The sequence below is a fragment of the Euwallacea fornicatus genome, chromosome 1 (assembly GCF_040115645.1).
Source record: "Euwallacea fornicatus isolate EFF26 chromosome 1, ASM4011564v1, whole genome shotgun sequence".
Classification (NCBI taxonomy): domain Eukaryota; kingdom Metazoa; phylum Arthropoda; class Insecta; order Coleoptera; family Curculionidae; genus Euwallacea; species Euwallacea fornicatus.
In genome coordinates this window covers 239,052-249,905 of record NC_089541.1, presented here as the reverse complement: position 1 = coordinate 249,905, position 10,854 = coordinate 239,052, and the positions used below count along the sequence as shown (strand labels likewise).

General features: G+C 34.8%; 2 protein-coding genes across 3 annotated transcripts; one reads left to right on the top strand and one right to left on the bottom strand.

Annotated features, from left to right (window-relative positions):
• Positions 1–23: 23 nt before the first annotated feature.
• On the top strand, positions 24–2,834 carry LOC136338747 (putative odorant receptor 92a). 2 transcript variants are annotated; one of them, XM_066281431.1, is made up of 6 exons: positions 24–109; positions 1,363–1,510; positions 1,566–1,665; positions 2,172–2,276; positions 2,376–2,531; positions 2,588–2,834. In XM_066281431.1, the coding sequence occupies exons 2-6, from the start codon at positions 1,374–1,376 to the stop codon at positions 2,705–2,707; spliced, it is 618 nt and encodes a 205-aa protein (XP_066137528.1). In that variant the 5' UTR covers positions 24–109; positions 1,363–1,373; the 3' UTR covers positions 2,708–2,834. The 2 variants fall into 2 exon arrangements, with proteins under 2 accessions (XP_066137528.1, XP_066137518.1); XM_066281421.1 differs by having other exon boundaries at positions 36–109; positions 1,349–1,510.
• A 1,637-nt stretch (positions 2,835–4,471) lies between these two features.
• LOC136338732 (brachyurin-like) lies at positions 4,472–5,718 on the bottom strand. Its single transcript, XM_066281399.1, has 6 exons — positions 5,586–5,718; positions 5,413–5,487; positions 5,264–5,361; positions 5,034–5,206; positions 4,700–4,980; positions 4,472–4,641 (listed from the first exon to the last, which is right to left on the bottom strand). Exons 1-6 carry the CDS (start codon positions 5,631–5,633, stop codon positions 4,534–4,536), a joined length of 783 nt encoding a protein of 260 aa, XP_066137496.1. The 5' UTR covers positions 5,634–5,718; the 3' UTR covers positions 4,472–4,533.
• Positions 5,719–10,854: the final 5,136 nt, after the last annotated feature.

Genomic DNA, 10,854 nt, shown 5'->3' with positions numbered 1-10,854 from the left:
TGTTTCATAGCAGTATTCAAAAGTTCGGGGGATAAATCTGAGGGTGATGTTAACAAAGAAAGTTCATGTGAACAATGGGGCTGTTTTGACTTTTTGCTTGAAATAAAAGGTAATAATTTTTTTTAATTTTGTTCTAATAAGATCCGGCATTAAATATTTCTATGAAAATTGGAGAGCGAAAACAAGATGTAAAGATACATTTTTTATAACCTTGTATTTGATACTGGAACCGAAAACGGACCCATGCTTATGTGAATTTTTGTCTCTTAAAATCATAAACAGATTCACCTTCTCAATTCTTTGACATACTATAGCGAAACACCCTATGAATTAATTATTATCCCGGTTATTGTATCTTTTGTGATTCTATGGAGGAGTTATATTTATTGCGAATTTAGGTATTAATCGGCAAGACCTATTTTTTTGAATTTTAGGCTTCTTATAGAAAAGAAAACCACTTAAACGGAAATAGTGCAAATTTAGGTTAATGTTGGGAATAATGCTTAAACTTAAATTTATTTCACGTTTAATTTAATATGCATGAGATGGCCGAGCAATATTTTTAGTAATTCACAGAAGAATTTATTCTCTAATTTCCCTATATGGAGAACAGAAAGTATCCCCCATAAAAAATTCAGGCCTTGATGCCGACCATCACGAGGAAATTCATCAAAGACTCGCAATAATTAGTAGCTATATTACAAAACGTTTTTAATTACTCCAGTGCAATTAATGATTCAACAGGATTTTTCACGTTTTAAGTCATTTGTTGTCTAAGACTTCTTCTGCATTCGTCACTAAAAATGAACCTTCGAGCGGTTTTCAAGAGAAGCAAATTCGTTTTTACGTTTTTCCGTTATTGGACCATCGGCCCTCGGACCTTCAAGTCGAAAATTCTCACCGGTGTTTCATTTCTGATCGACGTTATATTTTGGTCTTTTCAAATGGTCGAGTGCATCTACCTTCGCTATGACCTTTTACTTTTCCTGCAAACGCTAAGCAACATCACCGCTCCCATCGCCTACGTTTTGAAGAGCGTCTTTTTCCTGAAAAATCGCTTATTTTTGCAGGAAATCTACGATTCCCTCTTAAAAGATCCAACAATTTCCTCATTAACCCCCGATTTAGAGTTATATTTAATGCCCTCACTCACACAAGCGAATTTTATAAGTAACATTTACGGCTCGATTTGCACCCTCACGGGAGCCACATACGTGACCAAATCCCTCTTCACGCGGGACGACTTCCCTCTCCCTTTCACTTTTGTCAAACTCAAAAACTATAACTATTTTCTAATGTATTTATTTCAATGCTTCGCAATTGTCAAATCTATATCCACCAATTACAGTATCGATTTAACAGCCTTTAATTTGATGGCCATCATCAAGGGGGAGATAATGGTACTTAAGGCCAAAATGCGAGGTTGCGGACAGCTGTGTATGGCTCAAGGGGAAGATGGAAATACGCGTTATTTAGCAGACTGTGTGAGTCATCACGATAAAATTTACAAGTAAGTTATTTCGGTTTCAGTACCAAAACGAGGCCGAACCGGGGTTTTCCACCAGGTTGTTTCAATTAACCGAAAAAGTTTTTTCTGAGGTTATGCTGATTCAGTTCCTGTCGAGCAGCATGGTGATTTGCATCATCGGCTTTCAACTGGTCATAGTGAGTATTTCGAAGAAACCGTTATGAGAATTCGGGTATAACTTAAGAAATATGGATAATCTTGAATTTTTAACTTTGGGGTCGCACTCTGAAGACGTCACGAGATTAATTGAAAAGAATTAGCGAATGTTCTGCGCGCATTTAGAAGCGGACATACGGCTTCCTTCTCAATGAGATATCGCAATCTCGTGTTCAGATTCAAAATGGTGACGCAGGGCTGCTTCTCCGAAAAATCAACATGGCGTCACGTTTGAATTTACTACAGTTGATTTGAAAATATGACGTCATTTCGTTTTTTTTTTTTTTTTGAAAATGCCCAATTTTAAATCTGAGCACGTGACACTCACGAAAAAAGGGCAACTTTTCGCTTTTTTTCGTTTATGCAAAAAACTTTCGAGTTTGCGGCTAAAATAATCAGAAACTGCGAGCCGCTTTCAGTTCGACTCAAAATCGCTCAAAGTCTTTAAAATGTTCGCGGAATATTCGCATTATCCACGATTTTCCAGATAAAAATCTTCAGCTATCCGTTCCTTCACATGGTTTTTTATTTTACTGCCATGTTGGGCCAATTGGGCCTGTACTGTTGGTACGGCAACGAGATCATTTTCGAAGTAAGTTCAGTTCCAGTCGGTGTGACGTGAACAACACTTAAGGGTGGCTAGCGCTCCCTTATCATTTTGCATTTTAATTTATTTGAAATTCCGTATCAGAGTTATGGTATTGGAAATGCCTGTTACGAGTCAGACTGGATCAGCTGTGGCCCTCAAGCCAAAAGAATGCTCTCCATGATAATGGAAGGCAGCAAAAGGCCCCTTCGCATGAGGGCCGGCAAGTTTTCCGACCTCTCTCTAGCTTCATTCACCTTAGTATAATTTCGTGCACCGCTAATAAGAAACGTTCAGTCATTTGGTACAATTTTCAGGTGCTGCGATCAGCTTATTCGTTCTTTGCCCTGATTCAAAGAATCTATTCCGAAACCGATTTGGTATCAAACTTTCATGGAGGTGGAAAAATGGCAAACTACACTGCACCGCAAAATTAACGCATAGTTAGAATTGCGCTTTCGTTTTTGATATTTTAGTAAAGATTTGACATTCACTAACGAAGTGTAACCACGATTTTCAATAAATATAAATTAATGGAACCAATAAGGGGTATAGTTAAATGGATACAGGGTGTACTAAAAAATCACCTAATTTTTTTATTTTAATTCATACAAACGAATAAATATCTAGTAGCGGATATTGCCCCCTCTTGGCATAATTGAAATTGAGCTGCCAGTGTCGACCTAATTAACTTGATTCTCACATATTCGCGATCCCAATTAACAGGTCATTTAAGTCCCTAAGGGACGCTTGTGTGGCCCAACTTCTCGACCCATGGTGTTTTATACGCCCACAGTACATCCCAGCGAACTAGGCATACGAAGGAGCGTCCGTTTCTGCGCATCTCGATTCGTAGTATACAAAATCCGAATAAAGCGTGACGGAGCTCATTTGCGGTACGGCTCGCCTGGAGCGAGGGCCAGGCGGAGCCCGCAACGTTGCCGGCTCGCTTTTGAACGGCCGGACGCTTAATCGTTATTTAAAGTTTGCGATCAAAATCAAATGAGAAAATGCTACTCTTAAACGTAAGTGTAAAATTCTAGGTATAAATGAAGAAGAAAATTAACATTTATTGTTCATGGAAATTAAAACAACATTTGTTAATTAAATGGTCAAATCGGCCCCCTTCTTCTGCAGAACAGCGTGAACTTGAAAGACAAAATTGCTGTACCAGCAATGGGGCAATAACAAGCGGGTTTTTTTGTCGATTCGCTTCACAGTCGAAGCATTTCTGACGGCAATCGAACCTGGGGTCGAAATTTTCGACGGGTTTAATGCATCAAAAAAGCTATTTACCACGACACTCACAACGCAAATTTTCAATGCAGAATTGTTGACATCAACTGATAAGATAATACATACTTAAGTCACAAACTAACTTTGCCAACAAGGTATAAACAGATGTAAAAAAAATTAGGTTCCGGTTTGCTGGCCTGGGGCGGCCGGGTCCTCGTGCACAGTTTATACACAGGTATACGGGGCGGCTCATAATAAAAACTAGTTTTTTTTCAAATAAGAGGAATTAAGGAAAGTTTCTTGACATTGTGAATCAATCTCCTCGTGATTAATTGATAAGCAAAGACGACAGAAAGATTATGGAAAATTTAGTGGAGTTTACTTATTTTAATGAGAAATTGGGAAAAATCAGTGGTATTTGCAAAAGGGTTGGGGAACGATAATAATTTAAAATTTCACGGAGGTCTAAATATGTGATGTTTTTTGCCACTTTGTCCACAAGAATAATTTGTTTTTGTCAAACCTTTTCAACTTTTCAATTTCGTCTTTTAATTTAAAAGTTTTCAGCAAATAAAGACGCCAATAAAGCAAAAATATTTCCCAAATGCGGTGATTCTCGTTTAAGCCGGTCCTGAAATAGGCATTTTTTTTTAATTCATCTTCGGATAGCGATATCTCGGCAATCGTGAGCATCAAGAAAAAACTTCGTGTGAAAACTCGACACGCCCGAAGGTCCCCTACCCGCACCTGTTCTGTGTCGGTTGCGTTGCGAATCACCCTGTATAATGAATAGAAATGGGCTCAATCACGTTGAACAACAATACTTTGTGTGATTTTAGTCCAATTTACAGCGGAAGAACTTAAAAATAATAAAAAAAGCGGTAATAAGTTTTTTAAGTTAATATTGACCCCATTGGCGATTTTGGCTTATAATCGACCAAATTATGACGATGAACTATGAAAAACTCTTTCTATCGATTTATTTCAGAAACAGCAATTTTATAAATTATAAGCAGAAAGTGTTTGTTTAGTGTAAATTTGCGGTTAGCCAAAAGTAGTAGCTAGTCAGCCTGGTGTAGACTCCTGGAGCACCGACTGAACACCCGAAATCGCTACCATAAGATGCCACTCCCACCTAAAAAAAACATCGTCATGAGTAAACTTTCAAATCCCACACTCCTACTTAATAACACCTGAGTTCCGTTCACCACCAAGGGACTCCCACTATCCCCGAGACAAATGTTTTTACTGTTTTGTGTGCCCGTAGTGCAAATCTGGGACTCCGTCACTTTAAACAGGTACGGGATGGTGCAGGACAAAAAGGGGATGATGGTGATTTCGATTTTTCGGAGCACTGGCGAGTAAGTCGGGTCAGTATCGTTGGTTTTACCCCATCCGGCAACCAGGCCCAAATCGTCTGCGTAGGTTTTGACGATGTCCTCCAACGAAGGAGTCGATATCAGAGCAATTGAACCTGCAGAATTTTATTAGCATCTAAAATCAAAACATACTTAGGTAACAAATTACCATTAGCAAGAGGTACATTTGCATCGAGATTAATCAAAGCGATATCGTTGGCGTGCGTGTCGGGAGTGTAGTTTCCATGAATTGTAAAATTTGTTGCGCCATCTATTTTGAACTGAGTCGCTTCGTTTTCCTCAATGTTGTGAGCTCCAAGGATAATTGAAACGTTCTTGGCTCTAAGAACAATAGAACGTTACAGCTGCAGTCTGCAGTGCACGGTAACAGACGCTTACTCATAGAGACAAGAGGCTGCTGTTAAGATTTGATCTTGTCTTATCAGAGACCCTCCACATCTGACCGTTTTCCCATTTATGACCGACTCCAAGAAGACCTACATAAACGATGTTCTATGTCCATTTAAATTGTTTGTTTAGTAACTTACGACATAAGGAAGAGAATGAGGTACGACTTCGTCTCCGTTGACAATTTCTAAACGAGAATAGCTGTGGATGCGGCTCTGTAACACGCAGAAGGTAAACGTTGCTCACATTTGGGATGTTACGAAAAGTGACAACATTATTAGCCTTTGCCAAGAATACCGTCACTAAACCTTACCAAGATCGTCAGAATTACGAAAACCACAATAAAGCAATTAGAATACATCTTTATGGTCGCTTTACAGCTGCTGTTGCTAATATGCTATATCGAAGCCTGTAAGGTACAATTTCATTATCTCTAGTATTCCCTATATACTACTTCAATTCAAGTGAGTGCGGCTGGTTAAACATCTGTACGTGTACATTGATGAAATCTCGATGAGTGTTTCTCAATGCATCAGCTTTGATTCGCACTAATTAGAATCAAATAAGGTTCGTCGTTAAAGTGCTTAATTCCTGCTGTTAGATGTGGTGCATTGTGCGTGGAGAAGTGGATGAAGTCTAGAAATATTTTTATCCATGTCGCCGTCATCGATCCCATTTCAAAAACAAATTCGCCGAATGGAGCCGGAGGTGTTTATCAATGATTTGGAAGAACGATAAAATGTAGAATCAATCAGATTGGTGGTTTCTATACACCATTTTGTCCACAAAAACATTTTCCTTAACGACATCTTCAGCTTTCTTTTCAGTTTCATCTTTTAGGGAAGTAACTTTCCTAAATTTAACCGACGCTTAAGAACTCGATTTTAAACGAGGAGTTTCTTATATGTAACTGGGGCCGAAAACTCGATAGTTTACTAAGGAAAGGGTCAAAGTTGGAAGCCGAGTAACTAGGTCGAACGGCGAAATTTAAGCAAATGTGTCAAAACGCGTTTGACAAGTATTGACTCTTTCCGTATAGCAAAAAAAGCTTAAATGAATTAGCGATGATATGGCCAGAAGCAATTTAAAACCGCATTAATAGCCGAGATTTTACCGAAATCTAACTCGACAACGCTGCTTTGCCGATCGCAGGAATTTATTCTGATAATTTTTTTGCATTTCCGAAGGGCCCAAGTTTATCGGTGTATTCATTGACCTTCAGTTTAATAGTTCGTGAATTAACCTCGATATAAAACAACCAAATTGTATTGTATTGTCTACTTGAGTATTACGATACGACTTCGATTTGTGGAGAGGCCTTACAAAATCCTGAAGAGACCAGGTGAATTCACGAGAACCGTTATCCAGAAAGACAGCTTCCAGCTCGACATACATCTGTCCAATGCGCTCAAGGACTCGTGGATGCAGGCAGCATAGTCCCTGAATACCGACGACGAGGTCGAGCGCGAGAAGTCGGTCCAGAAACTGAAGAAGAATCTTCAAACCTTATCGAAGAGGATTCAACAAGAAGTGCGAGGAGTATTGCGAGCCAAGTAAGTGTTTCCCACTGGACTGTACATGGAACGCTAAAAGAAAAACTGCTCTACCCGTATCATGCACAAAGAGTTCGAACTCTGATTTTGCCCATAGAAAATTCCAACGTGAATTTTCAGTAAATTTGCCTGCTGCGATAGTGGGGAATCGGCTTATAGGGCCATTCGTTTTACCCCCAAAGATTAAATGGACAACACAAATTAAATTTCTCAACCAATGATTTGCCGAATTTGTGAAAAAATGTACCCCTTCGATTGCGTGCGGTTATGTGGTATTTTGCATGATCGAGCTCCAACAGACATAAGCTGTTCGAGGATAGGAAGTAGTGGTCCCAATCGTTGGCCTGCCAGACCTCCGGATCTTAATCCTCTGGATTTTGTCCTTCGGGATTTTACGATAAATTAATTTGGCTTACGTTGCCGAAATAAGGGATGAAAATCATTTGCGACGACGCACTGTTAATGCTGCTGATCAAATTAGGAACATTCCGGGGATTCTTCAAAGTGCGCGGGAAAATTTGATAAACTAGAACGATGTCAAGTATGTATACATTCAAATGTTGGACATTTTGAGCGCTTAATTTAAAAACCCAATAACGATCAAGTTGTGAAGTGAATGTGGTGAAAAAGTAACGACGTGACGGTGCTACATATGTACATGCGTAGGTAGGTACCATTAACAGAAGATGACAATAATAACTTAAGGGAAGTGGTTTTGTCTAACTAATGAAGAATTATTTCTATTTTTTTTTAATTAGTCCCTTAATACTTAACAAAATACCTTTGTAAATACATAGCCAGCGATCGGATAGAAAAAATTCGTGCATAAACACATAGTTTTTGTGGCTGTTTGGTATCAAAATTAACAAACACACGACTCGAGAGGTACGACGCGATATTGCCAATTTCCACAAGAATAACATAATTTCCGATGTGTTTTCCCGGGAAATGGTTGGATTTAGGACACCTGTTGTAAGGAACTTTTTGGTTTAAAATGATGTTCTCTATAGTTGGTTAAATTTACGAAAGTTATTTCCGTAACACCCTGTATATTGTAAATATTATGTGTTAAAAAGACCGGCAACGGCGCTTTAAATGCTAGTTGGTATAAAGTCACTAATCTAAATTCCTAGGACGATCGTCGTCTTGTGTGTCTGTGTCTACTTCGCACTTCATACGCTGGGCCTTGTTCTTTATCCAAACCTAAACTGAGCATCTCCTATTCGACTGATTCTTCAAAACTCATTATCGTCCCTTCACTAACATACAGGTCCTTTTTTTCTCTTATTCGTTCTTTACTATTAATACGTTAAGGCGTAGATATATATAATAATTAAACTTTCCCTTCGGTGCCTTTTGCTTTTTATACGGAGAGTTATATTGCAATAAGTTGCACCACTATATGAAAAATGGAAAAAAGGACGAAGAAAAAAGAAAAGAAACAAAAAAGAAGGAAACAAATATTAAAGAAACAAAACAACAAAAAAGAAAAAGAACAAAAAATTTTAAAAAAGTGAAGACACAAAAGAGAAAAAACAAAAAATAAAAAAAAGTGAAGACACAAAAGAGAAGGAACAAAAAATTAAAAAAAGTGAAGACACAAAAGAGAAAGAAAAAAATATTAAAGAAACAAAATAACAAAAAAAAGAGAAGACACAAAAGAGAAGGAACAAAAAATAAAAAAAAGTGAAGACAAAAAAGAGAAAGAAAAAAATATTAAAGAAACAAAATAACAAAAAAAAGTGAAGACACAAAAGAGAAGGAACAAAAAATAAAAAAAAGTGAAGACAAAAAAAGAGAAAGAAAAAAATATTAAAGAAACAAAATAACAAAAAAAAAGTGAAGACACAAAAGAGAAGGAACAAAAAATAAAAAAAAGTGAAGACAAAAAAAGAGAAAGAAAAAAATATTAAAGAAACAAAATAACAAAAAAAAAGTGAAGACACAAAAGAGAAGGAACAAAAAATAAAAAAAAGTGAAGACAAAAAAAGAGAAAGAAAAAAATATTAAAGAAACAAAATAACAAAAAAAAAGTGAAGACACAAAAGAGAAGGAACAAAAAATAAAAAAAAGTGAAGACAAAAAAAGAGAAAGAAAAAAATATTAAAGAAACAAAATAACAAAAAAAAAGTGAAGACACAAAAGAGAAGGAACAAAAAATAAAAAAAAGTGAAGACAAAAAAAGAGAAAGAAAAAAATATTAAAGAAACAAAATAACAAAAAAAAAGTGAAGACACAAAAGAGAAGGAACAAAAAATAAAAAAAAGTGAAGACAAAAAAGAGAAAGAAAAAAATATTAAAGAAACAAAATAACAAAAAAAAGTGAAGACACAAAAGAGAAGGAACAAAAAAATAAAAAAAAGTGAAGACAAAAAAGAGAAAGAAAAAAATATTAAAGAAACAAAATAACAAAAAAAAGTGAAGACACAAAAGAGAAGGAACAAAAAATAAAAAAAAGTGAAGACAAAAAAGAGAAAGAAAAAAATATTAAAGAAACAAAATAACAAAAAAAAGAGAAGACACAAAAGAGAAGGAACAAAAAATAAAAAAAAGTGAAGACAAAAAAGAGAAAGAAAAAAATATTAAAGAAACAAAATAACAAAAAAAAGTGAAGACACAAAAGAGAAGGAACAAAAAATAAAAAAAAGTGAAGACAAAAAAAGAGAAAGAAAAAAATATTAAAGAAACAAAATAACAAAAAAAAAGTGAAGACACAAAAGAGAAGGAACAAAAAATAAAAAAAAGTGAAGACAAAAAAAGAGAAAGAAAAAAATATTAAAGAAACAAAATAACAAAAAAAAGAGAAGACACAAAAGAGAAGGAACAAAAAATAAAAAAAAGTGAAGACAAAAAAAGAGAAAGAAAAAAATATTAAAGAAACAAAATAACAAAAAAAAAGTGAAGACACAAAAGAGAAGGAACAAAAAATAAAAAAAAGTGAAGACAAAAAAGAGAAAGAAAAAAATATTAAAGAAACAAAATAACAAAAAAAAGAGAAGACACAAAAGAGAAGGAACAAAAAATAAAAAAAAGTGAAGACAAAAAAAGAGAAAGAAAAAAATATTAAAGAAACAAAATAACAATAAAAAAGTGAAGACACAAAAGAGAAGGAACAAAAAATAAAAAAAAGTGAAGACAAAAAAAGAGAAAGAAAAAAATATTAAAGAAACAAAATAACAAAAAAAAGAGAAGACACAAAAGAGAAAGAAAAAAATATTAAAGAAACAAAATAACAAAAAAAAAGTGAAGACACAAAAGAGAAGGAACAAAAAATAAAAAAAAGTGAAGACAAAAAAAGAGAAAGAAAAAAATATTAAAGAAACAAAATAACAAAAAAAAGTGAAGACACAAAAGAGAAGGAACAAAAAATAAAAAAAAGTGAAGACAAAAAAAGAGAAAGAAAAAAATATTAAAGAAACAAAATAACAAAAAAAAGTGAAGACACAAAAGAGAAGGAACAAAAAATAAAAAAAGTGAAGACAAAAAAGAGAAAGAAAAAAATATTAAAGAAACAAAATAAAAAAAAAAGAGAAGACACAAAAGAGAAGGAACAAAAAATAAAAAAAAGTGAAGACAAAAAAAGAGAAAGAAAAAAATATTAAAGAAACAAAATAATAAAAAGAATAAACGGAGTGCTCTACTATTGCGATGAATCATAGAACATTATAAAATGACAATAAGATTAGTCTTTAATATATAACGTTTATCATTCTTTAATGTTTTACTTGAAAAAAATTTTAGTAGAATGATAAACATCGGATTTATCTAACATAAAACTAATAGGTAAATCGGTGAATTGAATCAGGGATGATGGTTTAAAACTGTTCGAATTTTGGTAGATGCTCACTCTGACTGCTTGTGCACCATTCTTAAGTGAAAGCATTTATTAATGTGGTAGAGATGGACAGTTAGAGCCAGTCAACTTTTAAGTAAAGCAGAGCGCCCCTAGACGATATTTTATTTTGTTTTTGAGTTTCTACGTCAGATAGCTTAAAGGTGAAATGAAATTCTTTGTCAGATAAATAATTT